General features: G+C 32.9%; 1 protein-coding gene across 2 annotated transcripts in view; it reads right to left on the bottom strand.

The window, feature by feature from the left end:
- The window catches only part of Arhgap20 (Rho GTPase activating protein 20), a 109104-nt gene that overhangs the window by 32751 nt on the left and 54655 nt on the right, over positions 1–21698 (bottom strand). Inside the window, exons 3-7 of one of the 2 annotated variants that reach the window (XM_015489910.2) lie at positions 16287–16451; positions 10655–10804; positions 4248–4289; positions 3289–3373; positions 22–99 (exon numbers count right to left, since the gene is read on the bottom strand). In XM_015489910.2, the coding sequence (XP_015345396.1) occupies positions 22–99; positions 3289–3373; positions 4248–4289; positions 10655–10804; positions 16287–16451 (520 nt within the window). Of the gene's footprint in view, positions 1–21; positions 100–3288; positions 3374–4247; positions 4290–8686; positions 8807–10654; positions 10805–16286; positions 16452–21698 lie in introns of those variants that run through there. The other variant, XM_048796040.1, reaches the window with a different exon arrangement.

Raw genomic sequence — 21698 nt, 5'->3', positions numbered from 1 at the left:
ATATCTATCATAGTAACTTACAGTTATCCCTAGCATTGATAATGACATGTTGATAACTTCACTCGCTGTATCTGAATTCATTACTGTTATAGTTTTAGACTGTGGGAAAAAAAAGAAATACAGCTATAAATAAAGGATATTAAAATAGATGAACAAATAATTGTCAAATGACTATCAAAAGGCAAATCCTGATTTCAAGTGTGGCCATAGTAAAGCACAAGACTTAAACAGAACATAAACATTTGACTGTAATTTACTTTCACTCCTTGATATACTATGCCTTCTGATAAAACATTTATTTTTCTTAAAGGATATGTGGCCTCACAAAATATAAGAACTTAAGTAAGTAAAAAAATACTATTTCAGAGAGAGTACATAAACCCCGATCTCCCAATCACATACCCACAAAAATCAGCTATTCTTCTGTTTCACTGCCATAATTGTATTTCCATAATGCAAAGGAAATAAAAAAACGAAAAGCGATGTATTTCTATTTCTTCCTAAATACTGTTTTCACTATAGTTTATTTCTTTGCATGGTGTAAAATTGGAATAAGAACTGGTTACAAACTACATTTAAAACTTATTGAGTACTTTCTATGTCTGGCATTGTGGCTACTAAGATTTTCAATGTTGAAAATATTTAGAGTACTTAAAATTGAGTCTAAAAAATTAAAATTTTAGAAAGCTCAATTCTTTTATCAACTCTGTCTTTGAGTAACTATAATAGTTCTGTGCTCAACTTCATTGAGAACTGCTAATTAAAAATAATCACAACAGCTGGGTATGGTGGCATACCCTGTAATCCCAGCAGCTGGGAGGCTGAGGCAGGAGGAAAGTGAGTTCAAACCTAGCCTCAGCAAAAACAAGGCACTAAGTAACTCAGTAAGACCCTGCCACTAAATAAAATACAAAATAGGGATGGGGATTACCCCTGAGTTCAAATTCCAGTATCACAAACAAACAAACAAACAAACAAACCCACCTCCCCAAATAATTACAACAAATAAAAGGATTTATTTACATACAGAGTTCAATAAATTCTCAAAAGAGATTATATACAATACTATCCTATCACGAATAAGTTTGCTATGCATTTAAGTTTTACATAATTATCAGATAAATTGGCAATTAAGACTGTCTCTTGATAGAACACAAATAAGAAGCATAGATGGAAACAAAATGATATAAAACACAAAAAGGATATATTACAAATAAGCTAAGCGAAATCCACTAATAATTTGTCACATGTTCTTCTGTTATACTGTTTCTTCCCTCTGAGCCAATTAGTTGACAGGACAAACTTCTTCTAAAAGTTGTTATTAAATTTCAGTTTTTAAATAAAAGCATTTTAAATGCATTGATTTTAAAAAAGTGTTCCTTGCTAAACCCAGCAGCTCCAAGTTCAAGGTTAGCCTTAGCAACTCAGTGAGGCCCTAAGCATTTTAGTGAGATCCTGTTTCAAAATAAAATACTAGGATGTGGCTCAGTGGTTAAGCGCTCTTGGGTTCAATTCCTGAAACAAACAAAAAATTAACCAAACAAAAACTCCTAGTAGCTCCAAGGATTATGCAAAAATGTCTACGGTGTCTCACAATCCAACAGGGAGGTCCTGAAGTACCCAATCCAGAATCTGTTTTCCACCACAAGAGTATAGGAATGTTACATGCCAGGCTTAAACTTGAAGTACCATTTCAGAAAGGGCATCTGGCTTTTTTTTTTTTTTTTTTAAACATCTGAAAGAGCTCCCCTTCAGTTTAAAGAAACTCATGTTGTCTTTTGTATAGTGAAGAATCTATCCTGTTTCTAAGATAATTTTTCTTAACATTAGGCATATATTTTCAAAACAGTAATTACAGGAAATGTATTTTTGTCTACATACCTTTATGGGAAAGAAAACAAATTAGTTTCAGAAGAAAGAGCTCATTGGGTATAAACAAATAACAAAAGAGAAAAAATCTGAAAATATGGGTATTCCATTCCATATTAGCTGACAGGTTGTGTATCACTAAAGATAAAGGATGGATTAAAAAACAAAGCCCTTGTTGGGGGAATCATTCTTCCCTGAAGTAGGGCTCTCTCAAAGAAACTCTTTCCATAAAATCTACTTCAGAGAACCAAAGAGTTGTCCTCACTTCATTCTTGATTTATCCATGGTCCTGGTGATAGAAGCAAAGCACCCCACCTTGATCACATCTTTTGTCAAAATGATTGGGAATTGGTTCTTTCTCAAGCATATACCTTCCATACATAAAATGTTAAAAAAAAAAAAAATTTCCCATGATATCTACACCTCAGGAATTGGTCAGAATGTTTGCATTTTTTTTTTTTTTTTTTTTGNTTACTTTCTTCTTTTCGGTAGGTTTTTTTTTTTTTTTTTTTTTGCGGGGTGGCGGGGATACTGGGGATTGAATTCAGAATTCAGGGCATTCAACCACTGAGCCACATCCCCAGCCCTATTTTGTATTATTCAGTGACAGGATCTTATTTATTTTGAATAAAATACAAAATAGGCTGGCTTTGAACTCACAATCCTCCTGCCTCAGCCTCCTAAACCACTGGGATTACAGGCATGTGCCACTGGGCCCAGCTGGCATAACTTTTGCTTTTGGTCAGAAGTGTGAAATATGACAATCCATAGTATCATAAAAATATATGTTTTTATCTTGTTTATCATTGATAACATTTTGGCTCTTGTACTATAATTTCAGTCAACAAATTACACATAGGAACATGGGTTAAAAACTAAACATTTAACAATATGATAAACATTATGAGGTAGAAGCATGCCAATTCCTTAAAAATCTAATTTCTCCCAGACCATCCACTTTTTAACTTGAGGGATTCAATCTCTAGAAACTCAAAGAATAAGCTTTAAAAATTATTTTAAGTTGAAGAAGTGACAAGTTTAAAGAAAACCTGCTTAATACTAATAAGGAAATACCTCCTTATGGAAATAATTTTACTACAAATCTCTGCAGCTGCTACTGAAAAGATCTCAGAGAAATATGACAGAGGAAGAAGAGACATCTGACAAACAGTATTCTTTACAAGCTTAAATGTTAAGTACTGTAGTTAATACAAATTCCTTGTTTCCTTTTCTTGAGTCTTTACTTCTCATACATACAAAGACACAAACCCAGGAGAAAGCATCTTCCTTTATATGCTATTTCCAGACACCTATCTTCTATAGTATGTACATTACCTGCCTGCCTGTCTCTTTTTAACCATGGAGTTTTCTGCCTTATACATAGACTTGGAATTTAATTTTCTCACTTAGAACACTTACATAAGCACAGTTCCCAATGTCTTTGGCGAAGATTTTGAGGGGAATACTCTTCGGATAGTCCTTTTCTTTCTCTAGATTGATGTATCTAATCAAATGCAATGACAATCCAAAATGACAGAGTCAGATGGTATTCACTAATGGCTTGTTTTTTAATTTATTTTTACTAATATTTTCAATTTATTTACATGCTACTCTTAAAAAGACACGTGAAAGACTCAGCAAAGTCAGATTACATTATGGGTTGAAAGATAAATACAAAAGATTGCAAGACATTAGGCATGGGCATGGAAAAAAAATCCATGTCAAGTGAGGATTGAGAAGTATAATCAAGTTCAGGCACCTCTGGATGACATTTTTATCTTTAAAGCCTCCTTGTCTTCTCTGAAAAGGTCTGGTACAAGAATATACATAACATTTTACTAAGTCAAACCAAAGCAAATGGTTTTTTACTTCTCATTTCATTCTCCAGTGGAGTATAAATCTTGGTTATCTCACTGCTTAGGGAGAGGGAAAAAAGAAGTAACAAGGAAAGGACTATGGGTTCTAACCAATGAGCTTAAGTTGACCATGTTAGTCTGTATGCTCAATGGTAGGCATAACTGATTTTTGTGGAGCTCCACAGAAATCCTTGCATTTTTGGAAACAATACATATTTTGGAGAAAATTATCTCCAATTGGTAGCAGCTTGGAGACAACAGCAAGAGATGGAAAAGATTACTAATTTTTGTCTAAAATGATCTATTTGGACTTCAGTGTTCTCCTTCCTAGAAAGAAGAAACACTGTAATAAGAAGGAATTATTTTTAGCAAGGAGTAGTGGGTGGTCTAAATGAGAATTTATTTTGAGGGCAAATGAACAATTTATACTAAGGGGAAGAGTTTGGGGCACATTTCTGAAGAATATGTTTTAATTCAATTTCTACAGGCTAAAGATTAAAAATAAGTATACTTAAAAAATACCTCTGAAGAAGTGAGAGCCATTTGTCCTTCTGTTCTGGAGAACTGCAAAGAAAATGGGAGAGAAAAATTAAACCACATAAAATAATTATGCTAACATTTTTGAGGCTGCCAATCCAGATGAAAATATCAACAAGCCTGTTGTTACTGAAGAAGTTATACATGTAAGCTGCAAACCAGCATAATTTTGTCCTGGAAGACCCTGAAATGCCCTTGTAGGTTTGTTAAATTCTTTTGGATGGATCCAAGATAGACCCCTTTTTATACTTTACTGGTCTTTTACAAGAGCTATTATACCCATGAAAAGTAGGTCTTGTAGTGAAAAGAGTACTTGATTTGTAATCCAAACAACTGGTTTCCAAATTATATGCAATCTAGATGATAATCATGGGCAAGGTACTTATCCTAATCCTCAGTTCCTACACATATAAAACTGGATTAATCATTCTCACTCAGTGTTTAATCAGTTATAAGTATCATAATAGATAGAAAGTATGCTAAATATTGAGATGAAAGAGAAATTTGGCATATGGATAAAAATGTCTTGGCCCAGAAACCAGTTCTTTATCAGGAAAAGAAGCATTGTTTTCTTTTATATACATAGAGAAAAACTGTAATTTAAGAAATTAGTTTATAGAAAACTTACTATAACCTTTTGATCAATGTGAATTTATTCACAACTAAATTACTATTAATAATTTTTTGATGCGAATGTTGCATTTAATTCACAAAGTTAAAAATAATTTCAAGTTTATTTTTCCAAAGTGTTATCTCTCACAGCCTTAAAAATCATATTTCCAATTTTCAGAGAAATTGGAAAAATTTTCTTATTTCAGGAAAATGTACTTCATAAATATTTGTAATTTATTTCAAACTTTGTTGCTTAATATTTTTCTTCATAAATGATCTTTCAGAATTGGTCAACGATTTTTTTTTACCACCAGCCACACAATTTCTATCTTTAACAATTTCTTATTACTTCCTGGTATATTTTCTTTTCTAAAACAGATTTTCTAGTTTCATTTATGTCAAATATTTATTTATTTATCTATCAAAAATCTGTGTTGAAAAATAGACTAGATGTTTTCTTTGGGCTCATTAACTTTTTCAAAGCAGTGAAAGAAAATAGCACATTTAAGATACTTTTTTAAAAAAAACTTTTAACTGACAAATATATAGAGAAAACAGCATAGCTTTTAAGTGTACAGCTTGAGAAATTTTATGAATTGAATACATCCATGTAACCAGCACTCAGATTATAAAACAGAAAATAACCTTGGAAAATCCTCTGCTCCTTTTTAGCCACTAACCTCCACTATCTTACTTTCCAGTTGCATAGAAGAGTTAACCATACCAATAAAAAAAGTAAAAGTATTAACTGCATGTAGTTTTAGAACCATCATTATTATTGCAATATAGTGTTCATTGTTTGAATAGATAGCAAAATAAACTAATTATGAACGTGTCAGGTTAATTTATGGAGATTGATTTGTTTAATTTTGTGTTGTTTTGCCTTTCCCCCTTGCTCTATACAAGAATCCAGAACTCCCCTTTCTTCTGGAATTCTTTATCCTAGTCATTTCTACAGGACACAAGTCCTCAGTACTCCAAAATCAATGGTTATCTCAGAGTTTCATAAACACCTAAGAACATTAAAAAAGACAATAAGATCCAAAGGAGAAGAATATAGTAGTGGAGGTAAGAAAAAGGTCAAGACAGATTGCAAGATTCTCTCAAATTATGGAGGGGATGGAGATCTATCATCCCTCAGTGTGAGGTGGGAACCAGATGTCAGTTCAGATGCCCTAAGAAAACAGAAAGAACTCGAAGAAATTATTTTAAGGAACGACTAGGGAGGCTGAGTCCTACACAAGAAGGAATTTGCATCAGCAAAGATACCTTACTGTACTTGCTGGAACATCTCTGGATGTAAAGCAACAACTATGGGCATAGCAAAAAGATGATGTTAGCAATGATTACAATAAATTGAAAGTTAGAGGTGGCTTTCAACTGTTTTGGAGGCATCTCAAAAATCTCCTGTATTCTGGTTTCACCTTAAGAAAAAAGTTTTGTTTTCTACCAGCATGTCAACATGTGAACTTAAAGTGAGTTTTAATTTGATCTATAAATAAACCCGAACACGAGTTTGTAGTCTATGACTACATTATAGTCTAAGACTCATACTTCAGTTAAAATATTATTCTGATTCCTATTATAGATAAATCATTGTCAGATTTAAGTATTTCCTTTAAAATAAGCATCATTTTTTCTGGTAGGCATAGATCCTAGGGTGTTTTTCTGTTTGTTTGTTTTGTAAAGGGGGTTGAACCCAGGGGCACTTTACCACTGAGCTACATCCTATGTTCTTTTTATTTTTTCAACTTTGAGACAGGGTCTTGATAAATTGTTCAGGTCCTCACTAAATTTCTGAGGCTGCCTCAAACTTGCAATCATCCTGTCTCAGTCTCCCAAGTCCTGGGATTACAGGAGTGCTCTACTGAGCCTGGCTTAGGTACATTTTTGTTAATAGAATATGAAGGCTGATAGAGATTTGAAATTCCTTTTAGTCCTTTTTAAGAGTTGTTTATCGTGTTCCCCAAAGTATGGGAAGTTCACATTGTTTCTCCCAGTTTGACCTAACTAAGAAATTCTCATAGATTTATGCAGTTGTCAAGTATTAAATTTCAATGCTGTAAGTTTTAATTTTTTGTTTCATTATAGATAGTGTAGTAACTGAGCCCAAGTGATTGCTTCTTGAGCTAGTCTAATGGTATTTAAAACTGATCATAGCCTAGAGTCTCCTTAATATTTAGTAAGTATGTGTGCATGTAGAAATATGTAAATATATGGTATATATTTAAAGACCCAAACTTCCCTCTGATATAATATCACTTAAAGATCCAAGCTTCCCTCTGATATAATATCACTTCAGCCTGAAAAACTTCATTTTTTTTTTTTTTGTAGAGAAGGTCTGCTGGCAATAAATTTTTATGGTTAAAGAATATCTTTATTTTACTATCACTTTTGAGGAATATTTTTGCTGGATATTATATACTAGGTTAAAGTTTTCTCTTCCAATACATGAAAGACTGAAAAATTCAACACTCGAAGTTGTTTTTTAACTATCCTCTGACCTCCATAGTTTCTAATGAAAAGTCTACAATAGTTCAAATTGTTATTCTCCATATGTAATATATTGTTTTTCTCTGACTACTTTCAAGATTTTCTGAGTACTTTCTCAGATATGATTTATAGTCGTTTGTCTATAATGACAAGATGTAGTTTTCTTCTGTGCTCTGTACTTACGTACTCTGGAGTTCACTGAACTTAAGAAATCTGTACATTTAGTCTTTTACCAAATTTGGGAGGTTTTTAACCATTATTTCTTCAAGTATTTCTTCTCCATTCCTTCTCTTTCCTCTTTCTGCAATTCCAATTACTTGTATATTATACCATTTTATGCCATCCCACAAGTCCCTGATACATTTTCTACTTTTTAAAAAAAGTTTTGGTTTCTCTGATCTTCATATTGTACAATTTGAATTGATGCATCTTCAAATTCACTGACTGTCATTTCCATTCTTAAGTAAAGCCATACAGAAGATTTTTATTTAAGATTTTATAGTTTTTAAATTTTTTTTCTTTTAACATTTTTTTAGTTTTCAACATTTTATTTATTTATATGTGGTGCTGAGAATTGAACCTAGGCCCTCACATGTGCGAGGCAAGTGCTCTATCACTGAGCCACAACCCCAGCCTAAGATGTTATAGTTTTTAATTTCAGATTTTTTCATTTGACCCTTTAAAAATATTTCCTATCTCTCTGCCAAGATTTCTTATCTTTTCATTACTGTCAACTGGATTCTCTATTTACCTACCATGCTAAGGTGCTAAGTTCTTTTCTGGTAATTTAATATATGGGTCCATCTAAAAGTTGGCTTTTTGATTATTTTTTTCTCATTCCTTGTTATTTATATGTCAAGGAATTTTAGATTGGATTCTGGATATTATGAATGCTTTGTTTCAGAGATTGCCTTCTATTCTATTTTCAAAACAGTGTTGATATTTCTGTTTTAGCAGATAATTAATTTGATCAGGTTAAGTTACAAGCTCTATCCCACCTGTGATGATCAGCAGCTCAGTTCAATTCTTTTAGTTTCAAGCTGCTCTCTATGTATCCCATGCATGTAGGGTCCAGCAATTGGCTAGATGCTTGGAGGGCATCTGTACACAGAATGTGGAGCTTTCTTTTTCTGACATGCTTCTTTTTGAGTCCCCTCACACCCCATTTTTCACTCACTTTTCATTAGTTGTACTGACTTAGACTCTGTACTCTGCTTCTTCAGGCAAAAGATCGTGGGGTTTTGTAAGTTTTAGCTACCCTGCATCACAGTGTGAGTGCAGCATGCCCTAGACTAAAGCCTTAAAAGTGGGAAACTCACCGAGTGTTGGTGGCTTCTTTGAAGTTTCAATTCCTCTCCAAAATCTCCCAAGTTTTGTCCACTCTCCAGAACCCTTAGGTAGTTGTTGTTGTTTGTACTTTGTTCAGATTTTACAGTTATCTGTAGGGTGGTCAGTCTGTTAAGATCTCACTCTGCCATACTGGAGGTAGAACTCCTCAACACTTCTTTTTAAATAAACTTAATTTTGAAATAATTTTAGATATACAGAAAAGTTACATATATATAAGAGTACTTGTATACTTCTCACCCAGATTCAGTTTCCTGGAATGTTATCTTCTTACATTATCATGGCCCATTTGTCAAAGCTAAGAAATATTGGTACCTACTATAAGCTAAACTCTTGACTTTGACTTTATTCAGATGTTACCAGTTTTTTTCTTTTAATTAGGGACCTTTTTCTGTTCTGGAGCCAATTTATTACATTTAGTTCTTATGTCTTGTTAGTGAATGGTCTAGGCAAACTTCTCTATCTTTCCTGTTTCTGACCTTGACTATTTTGAGAAGAACTGGTCAGGTATACTATTAAAACCTTCCTCAATTTGTGGTTGTTGGAGGTTTCCTCATAAGATTAGGGTTATGGGTTTTGGGTGGGAGGGGAGAATACCACAGAGGTAAATTATTCTTCTTTTACATTATTATATTAAGGGGTACATGACATCCACATAATACCACTGGTGATGCTAATCTTTGTCACTTGGTAAAAGAACCATAGTTTGAGAACACAGTACATATAAAACATGTTTTCACATTCTCCCTTCTTAAAATGAAGTTTAATGAAAATTATTTGATTAAAAACATCATGTAGATACTCCTTACTTGAAATTTCTCTTTTTAACTTTTAACTCCAAAGAGATTAAACAATAGAAAATGATAGTATCTACAGAAATCTGTCATGGGAAAGAAGATATGCAGAGAATGATACAAATACATGCTTCTTCCAAATAAGTTCTTAAAATCTGTGGTAGGCCAATAGTGCATAACAGAATTTAATGGCATGCCTATCCTTTATTAGAAGAACAACAGCTTGGAAATTTTTAGCAATCTGGATTCAGGATGATGCCCAAGTAGTTTGCTAGTAGTGGGAAGAGAAAAAGAATGAAAATCCTCATATACATTTGATGAACAATATCTCTCAGTGTAAAATAAACATTGGAGTTGAGGTGCAACCACTGAATATCATGGGTGTGAGAGTTTTGGTATATTCACCTTGAACTAAAAAGTACCCACTAAGCATGTTCAGGATAGGAGGACAAAAATTCTGTATGCTATATATTCTCCAACCACCCCATCCCTACCTAGGAATGAGTCTCGGGAAACTAATTTGTCACATCTTTACAGATAACAAATCAAAACCAGACACACGATTCAAGAAACTCAGTATTTCATTATATCATTTTTATTTGTATAATAAACATACTATTCCCTTACAAAATCTGGGAGTACAAACCCATATTCAAACTTAATTGTACTATTTTATAAAATTTGATTCTGTTCTGTGAAGATCTGTTTCAGTGGTTTGAAAGATTGTTTATACATATTGAGCTTTTGAAATGCATCAAACAACTAGACCCTAGGGAAAAGAGATATTGGACCTAGGAGCTTCCTAAAAATCTGACTCTCTTATTCCACTTCCCATTCCTGGAAGTTCCTTTCTTTCCATTTGTTTCAGTAAAACCCCTTTAAAAATCACTGGTGAAATCACTCTAAGAGTTTCTGGTATTTATAATTTTCATATGTTGTAATCAAAAGGTCGTCAGGTAAAACACAAGACACAGAAGAAGTATTTTTGTTGGATGTTTGTGTCACCAAAGACATTGACTAAACAATCAGAATAAAATATTTTCCTTTAAAAATCCAGGCAACAAAATGATTAAATTGTTTCTGTCATCCTAGACATCATTACAGTAGCTAAGCCAGGCAAAAATAGGACAGTGAGATGGTTCTTACCTGAAAGTGGCCACAAAGTTCACTGTGGGCCAGCCCAGGACAAAGGATTTCATGGCATTGGTGTTACCTTCTCCCACTTCATCCACACAGCTTGCTGTCCACATATCAGTTAATTTAATTTTATTTTTTATCTTAAAGTTATTATTATATCTAGAGAGAGAAAAAAATAAAACAGGACTTCTCATTATTTTCTTCAAATTTCACAGGAGCTTCTGTACTTGTTATAAGAGGACATTTCTACTTATCACAGGCAAAGAATGTCTTACTGTTTTTATCTTTAGCACTTAGCACAGTGAACTTGACATGCTTAGCTACCTAGGCCCATGAAACAGGCTTTGAAATATCTGGTGATACATTTAGTAGGTGTATTTTTAATATATTTTTTTCTTTTTAAACTAGCTACTTCATTTTTCTATATGTTAAGTGTTGTATTTGGATCAAAACCCTAATTTAAATGTACTGCTATTACCAAAATTAGTTCATTTATTATTTGTATCTTGCTTACTTTAAAAAAAGATTTGAGTGGCTGGTGATTTATAAAAATGTTTATACGATTATGGCACATAAGAACCTGGAATTAGAGTAATTTTTAACTAAATGGCTGGAAGACTTTCTAGTCTTTAAAAGTGTAGGTTGTTTTAAATTTCCTCACTTATGATTCTGCTTAACCATTTTCCTTTATAATCTGGCAAAACTGAATAAATATAGGCTAAAATCAGAACCTACACTAGAAAAGAAAAAAGAATGAAGTTGACACAGTTAACACTCATCTCTGGGAACCTAGAAGATGACCTATTTTAAGTCACCAGTAAAACTGCTTTTAGATAATTTCAATTGTATTTCCCTTAGACCTCGGATACCACCATATCTTTTGACTTAATTGATAGATTTAATACTCATGATAGATCTGAGACTTAAGTAGTTGGAAAGCACTGAGAAGGATAAAGAAAGCCCCAGGAAACTTAGAACTTTCTAGCATCCAGAACCATTTGTGTAAATACTAAAAGTTAAAATGAAATAAAAAATACTTTATATGGAATGGTTCTAAAACTTCTCTAATATATGGAATATTTAAAGCTATAACTCTTTGGTGGGATTTATAAAATGAAAATGGACTGCAGGAACTATACATAAAGATTAACCTAAATTCTAAGCCTCATTTATGCTTCCCTTTGGGTACAATACCTTTGTGATTTGAGATTAATGGCTTCTTTAAATATTTTCAACCCACTGCTATGAATCTTTAATTTTTATAAAAACAGATCTGATTACAGACACAATCTTATTTTAATGGCAATTATTTAATCATTCCCAAGCATATTGATATTTATGCTGTTAAACATAATGCATCTATGAAAAGCCTTAAAACTGAACATGGATGTGAGAATCTTTCCATTAAATTTCCTATAGCTTTTCTCTCTTTGGCCTACTTTTTTTTTGGTCTTTCCAAAGATACAAGGCTTTCTGATGAGACTGTGTGTGCTAATTATAGTGATAGGAGACAAATCTCACAAACATTTATGGATATAAAGCTGAAGGGATTAGCTTGTAAGTATTTAAAACAAGTCTTCCAATAAAGCTTTATATTGAAATGGTTGGTACTGGCATCATAGTGTTCTTCTTCCAATTTTTCATTCTCAATCTCTAATAGTATTAGACTACAAAAATTAATCTGAATCCAACTTGAACTGGCTCCTGAAGTATTATTTATTATCTCCCTTAGTACCATTTTGATAAAAGTCTAAATCTAATAGTAACTGGCTGAAAACACAAAACAACCCTCTCAAATCAATTCCTTATTTCTCTATTACTATACAATTAAGATGGCAAGCATACCTTGTTTTCCTACCCTCTGACTTTTATACTGGAATGAATTCCAGTGAAGTTTTAAAATACACAGGTTTCTATGAAGATTCTCCCCTCATTATAAAATATAGATGTGTTATAGTCATATTTTGGGATAAAATCATGATATAGTCTATAACTGTCTAATGGTAATTTTAGTGATAATGAATCAATAATCAAGACTTTTGTTAAATATCCTTTTAGCTAAACAGAACTCATGGTTTATCATTTGATTAAGAAATGAAAGGACTAGAGATAGCTTAAGTGTGTGTGAGGTCATTTCTAAAAATTACGCATGGTTGTTTTATGGCTATTAACAGAACATCCTCCTCCTTGTAAATATTTTCATGTTTGTAAACACATCCTGTTTTTAAAAATGAAAAGCCACAATTTTATTAGAAAAATAACTTATTTATCTTTCTAGTGAATTTTAAAAAAATGGATTTTAGGGTCCATTTGGCTTTAATACTTGTTCTAATTTTGTATAAAAATGACAATAACCTCAAAATAATTCTCTGCTAATATTATCACAACATCCAGCACAAAATGGAACACATATAATACTTCAGCAAATAAAAGAAAGCACTTAAACTCTCCAATTTACTTACTAAAATTCACCTAGTGTGATTAAATAAGTAAGTGGCAGCTGAGAAATAATTTATCCCACTTGCATTTATTTCTATAAGCTCAACCTAATGACTGAAATAAGTTTTCAAATAAAGCCTAAAGATGAACTAATATGGAACCCAAGGTCTCCCTTTAAACAAAAGTACAAAGCATCAAATACTAAGTTCTAGTCTCAGATTATTTCAACAAATTAAATGATCCAGGGTACCACCTAATCCTTCATCCAAGAATGAGAGGTGATAGGACAGACATATGTTTGGCATTACAGGGGGATATTTCTTCCTGGTGCTGATTATTTTAGAAAAAAATTAAATTCATATTAAAATGGATTTGTGAATACATCTTCATGTTTGCTATGGGAAATAATCATATAAGTAATTTCCTGAAAAATTGTGGATAAAATATTTTCAAGGTGGCAGGATTCCATAATAATAATTATTTCCTCAAATACCTATGCTGTGTTTCAAGGGTATTGGGTTCTGCTAAAAAATGAAATAACTTAAGATAACTCATGCTTTTAAAAAACTCTAATGGATATGTAAACTACAATAATTTTTTATGAACCAAATCTCTTAAATAACAGCATTTAAATTAACTGATAGTTTGTTACTTCATAAAAACATTTAAGTGAACCCACAGAGTCATCTTGAAAGCAGTATGTAGATAAAACATGGTATAAACCTTACATGAGAAAGGTTTTTTTAAAAAAATTTTTTAGTTGTCAATGGACTTAATATTTTTATTTATTTATATGCAGTGCTGAGAATCAAACCCTCACACATAGGCAAGCACTCTACCAACTGAGTTACAACCCCAGCCCAGTTTTTTTTTTTGATTGTAGCTCAGTGGTAGCACACTTGTCTGGCATCTGTGAGGCACTAGGTTTAATCCTCAGCACCACATAAACATAAATAAATAAAGGTATTGTGTTCATCTACAATTAAAAAATATTTTAAAAAATAAAAACTCAGCTATAGAAGTAGATGATGGACATAGATTTTGCCAATGTATCTAAGAATAGTGATTTTCTAATAGAAAAGAAACTAATAGGCTTTTAGCAAAACATAAGATACATAAAACCATTTAAATGTATGCAATACAACAATAGATAACTTCAGGTAAGAAAACAAAGGTCCCCTTCTCTGAACATTATCATAATTTCTAAGAGAATAATAATCCAAGAAAGGCACAGGAAAATGCATTCCTTCCTAACAAGTATGTTACAAATAAATATCTCTGGGACCCCAGAGTTAAAAAATTTGGTTATTTTAGGTTTTTGATATCTGCTTACAGGTTAAGCACAGGTCAGGCACCTAATAAGTACAACGTGGTCAAGTAGAAGGAACTAGCTGCTAGAATTAAGGCCTACATTCAAATCCCAGCTGTGAGAACTCCTAGTATGTGACAAACCTTCCTGAGCTTCAGTGTTTGATATCTAAAACAACTCTTAGGTTGGGGAATTATTAGGAAAATTAAATTATACCTCTGTGATTCTCCTATTGTAATACCTAGCATATAGAATCATCTAATTAAATTTAAATAAAGGCATGATAGCTAATCTACATTTAAAAAATGATTTGTTTTTCTTTGAATAGAATCAAGTGTACCTAGTGCAAAGGTTGGATAAGGAGACTTTTCTTTCTCTATATTACTCATAACATCATATTCATTTCCAAAGCTATAGGCATTACTTCTATTTAAAACATTCTGAAAGTCTTATCTTTATTTTTGCTTTGAGTTTTTAAAAAATATTTGAACAGTTCAGTAAACCTTATATACCATTTTTTTTTTACTAGATAGGTGTTTAGCTGGAGCATTTAACTCATCACAAAGGAAAGACTAATTATGAAACAACTACACAGTTGGAAAATCTTCTAGCAAATTCAGAAAAATACACTGGTTCAAAGATGGACTTTGAAATAAAATAGACCTATGTTCAAATGTGGTCTCAACTAATTACTAAATTTTTAATACTAGGAAAGTCACTTAGCTTCTCTGACTATATAAATTGCTTTGTAAAATGAGGAAAGTAATATCTCAGGGTAGTTATAAAGATTAAAGTATTTGTAATAATATCCAACATACAATAAGATCCATGCTATTTTTCATTGTTAATACCACTCCAATGAAATATAATGTTTTGCCAAATTAAATACTTCTCTACCATGCCTTATTTATGACATAGCATAACTTAGGTGTTAAAGTATTGGTAGTAAAAATAAAGTGTTTACTATTCTCTAGTGACTAAAAATCTCTGTTGATAATTGATTTATTAAAATGCCATTTGTTTCTCATGATGTTTCACAACTCATAAGAATGAGGGATGGAGGAAGTAGCAGCTACCACCTTTTAGGCTAGGTGTTAATTGCACTGGCATGTAGCATTGAGCAATAGATGAGTTCTCTTGGGTACCTCTAAGGCATACTTGAAATGTTGTATCCTTAACTGTCATCTCCAGAGATAATGTCCTCATTATCTCTCATTGGGACTACAATAACCTCTGTCTAGTCTATTTGCTTCCACTCTTGCCTGCCTTCCAACCTAACATGAGCAAATATATAAAAAATATCACATTATGACTGCAGAAGAAAATCAAACTCCTTATATGGTTCCAAACCTCCCTGCTTCTTGATACACCGTCATATAGTTGCCATATCTACTACACTAAGGTTGGTCTATGTTGCTAGTAGCATACATTATAAATGATGGTACATCACTTCCAAAAGATCTTTCACCCTAAAGTAGGCAACTGACCATATTATGAGTAGCACTGTGGAAAGGCTCACGTGGAAAGGAATCGAAACCTATCCTATTTTCTTCACAGTACTAATCATAATTTGTAATTCCCCTCATACATATAAAAATATAAGCTCTCACATTAGAATGTAAGCTTCAAAAGGGACAATACCCACCACATTCTTCACTGTGTCTTCTATATTTATTCAGGGTGTGGCACAAATAGGACCTAAATGAACATATTTTTAATGAAGACGCAATGGAAACTTTTTTTCAGAAACAAAACAAACATAAAACTCACTTCATATATTAGCTATGGTAATAGAGACCAGATATTCTTACTGTAAGCACAGAATAGAAAGGGTATGTTAGTGGAAATGCAATTGTATAATTATATGTGGGACAGAGTATACAATATACTTACTTGATTTTGGCCACAACAAACAGATCATTGAATAGAAAAAGATGCCTCTCCTGCCTCTGCAGGCCTCTTTTGAGTTCTGCCCGACCATCAATTAGCAGAGTCCTACTGGAGCACATAAATGATGACAGAAATGCACATGTGTCAACACTAGCAGAAGGACTTTCCCTGTAACAGATTACATGACACAGATAAGTTAGTCAAATGATCAACTACAGGACTAAGTTTTATGAAAATAAAACTTATAGTTGGTCAAGAAATATAAAACAGTGAAATATTTTTTTCATGCAATGGCATAGTGTTCTCAATGGTCCCCCAGCCTATTCTCCACACAGAAAACTTTAATACTTCATCAAAACATTTTGAAACATAAAGAAAAGTTGAAATAGTTTTACAATAAACACAAGTAAACCTCAACCTTGATTTTATCATTATACACCTAATCCAACTATTTATTCATTTAATCATTTTATTTTGGCATGTCAGTGTTAACTGCATAAAGCAGTTCATACCCCCCTACATACTTCAGCATGCATATTACTAATTAGAGGCTCAATATTTATTTGGAATTTTTCTCTTGCTATAAAACTTATCCAATGAAATGCACAAATGTATAAACCAAGTATATATTCTGACAAATGAATTCACTTGTGTAACCTAAATTCCTATCATGGTAAATGAAACTATCACTCCAAAAATTTCCCTTTAGTTCTTTGTCAATTATTATATAAATTAGCCCAGAATGGCCTCCATGTATTGACCCTTGGGTTATTTATTTCTTTACTGCAGGTTGAGGCCAACTTGCTCAAATGCTCATTAATGCCAAATCCAAATTTCTACGTACTTGATTATTTCAAAAACAGTTTAAAATGAGAAAATTTTTAGCCACTACTAGCCTGCCTGCTCTGTATAGCCAGTGTTTGCTGGACAATGTAACAGAGTTTGTGGTTATAAGACCCTAAGTTGCTACTACTTTTGAGCTCTCTGATCCCTTCCAAGCTATTAACATCACCTGAATAACTAATCTCCAGAGACAACCTCTCTAATCCTCTTCTTCCCCATGAATTCCCTTGTCCTCCTTTCTTTCTAGATAATGATTTCTTGCCATAAGTCTCTAGACAATCTCATTCTGTGATGAACTTCCTTTCTTATGCAAGCCTGTCCCATGTTCCCTGATCATACTTTGGTACTGGGAAATGAACCTACTGGTACTCTGCCATTGAGCTACATCCTCAATCCTTTTTATTTTGAAACAAGTTGCACTAAGTTTCTGAGGATGGCCTTGAACTTGAAATCCTCCTATTTCAGCTTCCTGAGTTGCTGTAATTATAGGCATGTGTCACTGTGTCTGGCCCATGGACATATCTTTTTAGCTGACTAAAAATCAATCCTTCAAACTACTTACAAACCAGTCAATCCCGACTCCATCACTCCAGACACAACCACTATTCTGATTCTTCCCCCCAACTGAAGATTAGTTGTAACTGTTCTCAAATTTTATAAAATGACAGCACAGTCTATCTTCTTTTGTGTAAAATATCTTGTAATGTGTTTTGGGGATTTATTCATGTTACATTTATCAATAATCCACTAAATGATTTTACTTAATCCTATTCAATGTATAACTATACCAGATTTTATCTATTCTCCTATTAATTAATACCTAGCTGTTTCCAGTTTTTAACCATTATGAATAAAATTGCTACTAAATGTTACACTGGTCTTTTTTTGTGATGTATGTTTTCATTTCTCCTGGGTAAATACCTAAGAGTGGAATTACTGGGTCATAGAATAGATGTCTATTTTTAATATCAGAAAAAATGTCAGTTTGTTTCCCAAAGTGTAAACCATTTTGTATTCTTAGAAATACTACAGGAGAATTCCAGTTGCTCTGCAGTGTTACCTACATGTTGTGTTGTCAGTGTTTTGAATTTTAGTCAGTCTAATGAATATATAGTAACGTATCACTAAGATTTTAATTTGCATTTCTGTGATGTTGAGTTTCTTTCATGTTCTTACTGGCCATTTGTGTATCTTCCCAGTAAACTGTTATCAGATGTTTTACCCATTAAAAAATGGGGTTTGCATCTTTTTATTCTTGAAATGTAGGAATTTTTTGTGTATCCTAAATATCAGTCCTTTCTCAGATATTTATTTTAGAATATATTTTTTCTCGGGCTGGGGATGTGGCTCAAGTGGTAGCGTGCTCGCCTGGCATGCGTGTGGCCCGAGTTCAATCCTCAGCATCACATATAAACAAAGATGTTGTGTCCGCCGATAACTAAAAAATAAATATTAAAATTCTCTGTCTCTCTCTCTCTCTCTCTTTAAAAAAGAATGTATTTTCTCCTAGTCTGTTCTTTGCCTATAAATTGTCTTAACTATGTTTCTGACAAAAAGTTTATAATTTTGATGAAGTTTATCAATTTTTGCATATGGTGTTTACTTTCTATAAGTTTTCTACGAAATCTCCACTTACCCAAGAATACAATATTATATTATATTCTACCAACATTATTATATTTAGTTCTTAAATGTATGATCTGTCTCAAATTAATTTTGATCATGGTATAAAGTAGGGGCTCAAGTTAATTTTGTTTTTCTATATGACAATTCCTCATTTTTAGTATCATTTGCACAAGACTTTCCCTTTCTCCATTTTAGGCAAACACCTAGTACTTGAAAGAAATTTCAGAAGTAGAGATGCAGTTGCTTTAGCATATTTATTGAAAATTAAATTATATAAAGCACATATATCATTTAACTTTAATCTTCTAGGCTCTTTATTCTGCTGCACTAATCTGCTTGTAAATTCTTACCTTAGAATCAATCACACTGTTTTATTGTTTTTCTGCTGTAGATCATGAAATTAGGTAGTGTAAGACTACCATATTTTTATTTTTTAATACTGCTTTAGGTAATTTAGGTTCTTTGCACTTTTATATACACTGTACAGATGAACAAAAATGAAGAACAAAGAAAAAAAAGCCTATAATGGTCAGAGAAGGAGAGATGAACTCAGTTTCTAATATACTGACCCTGAAGTTATCAGTAGGGTAGATAGTGAGGAATCAGGCAAGCACCTAGCATTCAGAAGAGATTCCAGAAGTAGAGATACAGATTTGGTGATCATACAAAGATTTGTAAATAAAACCATGTGAATGACTAGAATTCCCCAGGAAATAAACACAGAATAAATAAAAAAGCAGAGACACATCCCTGAGAAAACATGTAAGTAGAAGAAATGAAGGAAAGAGAACTTGTGAACAAGGTAAGGGCTGGTGAATAACTTGGCAGAAACAGCCTGCTGTGGTGGTCCGGAGCACTGACATTGGCAGAGGGGGAATAAAAAGTTGAGGTCTGAGAAGATGTCTGGGAGAAAGTCATCAGCTGGTCATTTAGGCCTTTAAAAAAAATTTCCAGGAGAGAGGTAAAGGCAGAACTCAAATGGCCTGGTGTCTGAGAAGAAATAGTGTATCTCTGGTGAAGAAGAAAAGGTAGGAAGAAAGAAACAATCAGCCCCGAAGGTAGGTTTTATTATACCTCACTTTACACATGCAAAGTATTAAGAGTAGCCAAAAATGCTGCACTTCAGTGAAAGTGACTTAAAAGCAAGTATGATTTTAAAACATGTACTTAAAAAATTCCATGTAGCCTTCCAAATGGGCAAATACTTTATATTGACTCAGTAACCTCCACTGATGGTTACTGAGCTCAGTGGTTTAGGACTTCATGGCCTGTGGAAGGAGAAGCTAACCCAAGTTCCCTGTCCCTCTATAAATAGCATTATATGGCAAGTAATTTGATGACCTCAATTTCCTTATCTCTAAAGTAAGGTAGTCAAACAAGGACTATAAAATCTTTAAATTCCATTTATAATTAATACATGGGACTAACTATAATAACATGTACCTGAAAGGTAAAATTAATATGGGTGATGAAAGGTAAACAGATAATGGATACCATTAACCATCTCTGTGAAAACAATACTGTTATATGAATAAAAAAGTGTCCCCCCAAAAGCTCATGTATTAGGCAATGCAGGAATGTTATGAGGCGAAGTTATTAAATTATGAAAGCTGTAATTTTATCAGTTAATTAATCCATTTGATGAATTAATACTTTGAATGGACTACAGGGTGGTAAATATAGGCATGTAGGATTGGGTTTGAATAATATGGGTCATGGTGTTTTATCTTTCCTGGACATACTAAAAGTCTTAGGATCATATATTATTGTGATAACTCTGAGATAATGCTTGAATGGCTGGCTATCATCTCCTCTAATATAATTGTTCTTGAGGTGTGGTCCATTGAATAGAAGTATCAGCATCAACTGGGAACTTACAATGCAAATTCTCAGGCCCACCAGACTTTCTGATCAGAAACTCAAGCGTTGGTTGAACATTCTGTATTTCTGTATGCTGAATATAATAAGGCTGCTTCAGAAAATTTACATGTGCATTGATTACAAAGAGATGTAGACATATATTAGTTTGTTTACTGATCAATAAACCAAGTCACCAATATGCTCATTAGAAACTCCAATATTTTGAATTAGTGTCATATTTAGATATGAGGTGTCCCCCAAAAGCTTATCCATGAGAAACAAAAAGGTATAGAAATGATTGGGTTATGAGAACCTTAACCCCATCAGTGCATTAATTACTTGATAGAGATTAACTGAGTGGTGACTGTAGGCAGACAGGGTGTGGCTGGAGAAGGTGGGTCATTTGTGGGATGACTTTGGTGTACATCATGTCCTGAGCTGCTTTTCTCTACCACATCCTTCCAATGATGTCTGCCACACCTGGAGTCCCAAGGAACACAGCTGGCCTTCTATGGGCTAAGACCTCTGAAGCTGTAAGTTCCAAAATAAATTTTTCCTCCTCTAAAATCATTTTTGTCAGATCTTTTTAGTCACAGTGGTGAAAAAGCTTACTAAAACAAGTAGTCTGGTTTAGGTAATAATTATATAATGGCATACTGAGAAGAACAAAACACTTTTTCCTGATTAGAAGTAGTTTGATAACTTAGGGGTTTGCAAACGTTAAAAAATATCATCTAATAACTGTTTTCTTTTTGAGGCAAGGTCTTGCTATGTTGCCCATGTTGATCTCTTAATTCATGTGACCTAGTAATTCTTGGGCTTCAGCCTCCTGAGTAACTACAACAGGTATGTGACACTGAGAATGTCTAAATTCTAAATAGAAAATTAAGAAATATACCCACAAATTGAAAAATAATCAAGGAGGTATACTCCCAGCAGTGACTTAAGCTATCTACTACTTCTAGCTCATTTATGGCAAAACGTTAAAATTCAGGTTAATATAAAATGAGTTTGATTCAATTAGATGATTCATAGCTAATAGATAAGAGTTAACTGTGACAGATAACTAACTGCTATTCTGCCAAA

Source organism: Marmota marmota, unplaced genomic scaffold (assembly GCF_001458135.2).
Source record: "Marmota marmota marmota unplaced genomic scaffold, marMar, whole genome shotgun sequence".
Classification (NCBI taxonomy): domain Eukaryota; kingdom Metazoa; phylum Chordata; class Mammalia; order Rodentia; family Sciuridae; genus Marmota; species Marmota marmota.
The sequence above is the reverse complement of the archived record's forward strand: the minus strand, read 5'-3'. Positions and strand labels throughout refer to the sequence as shown.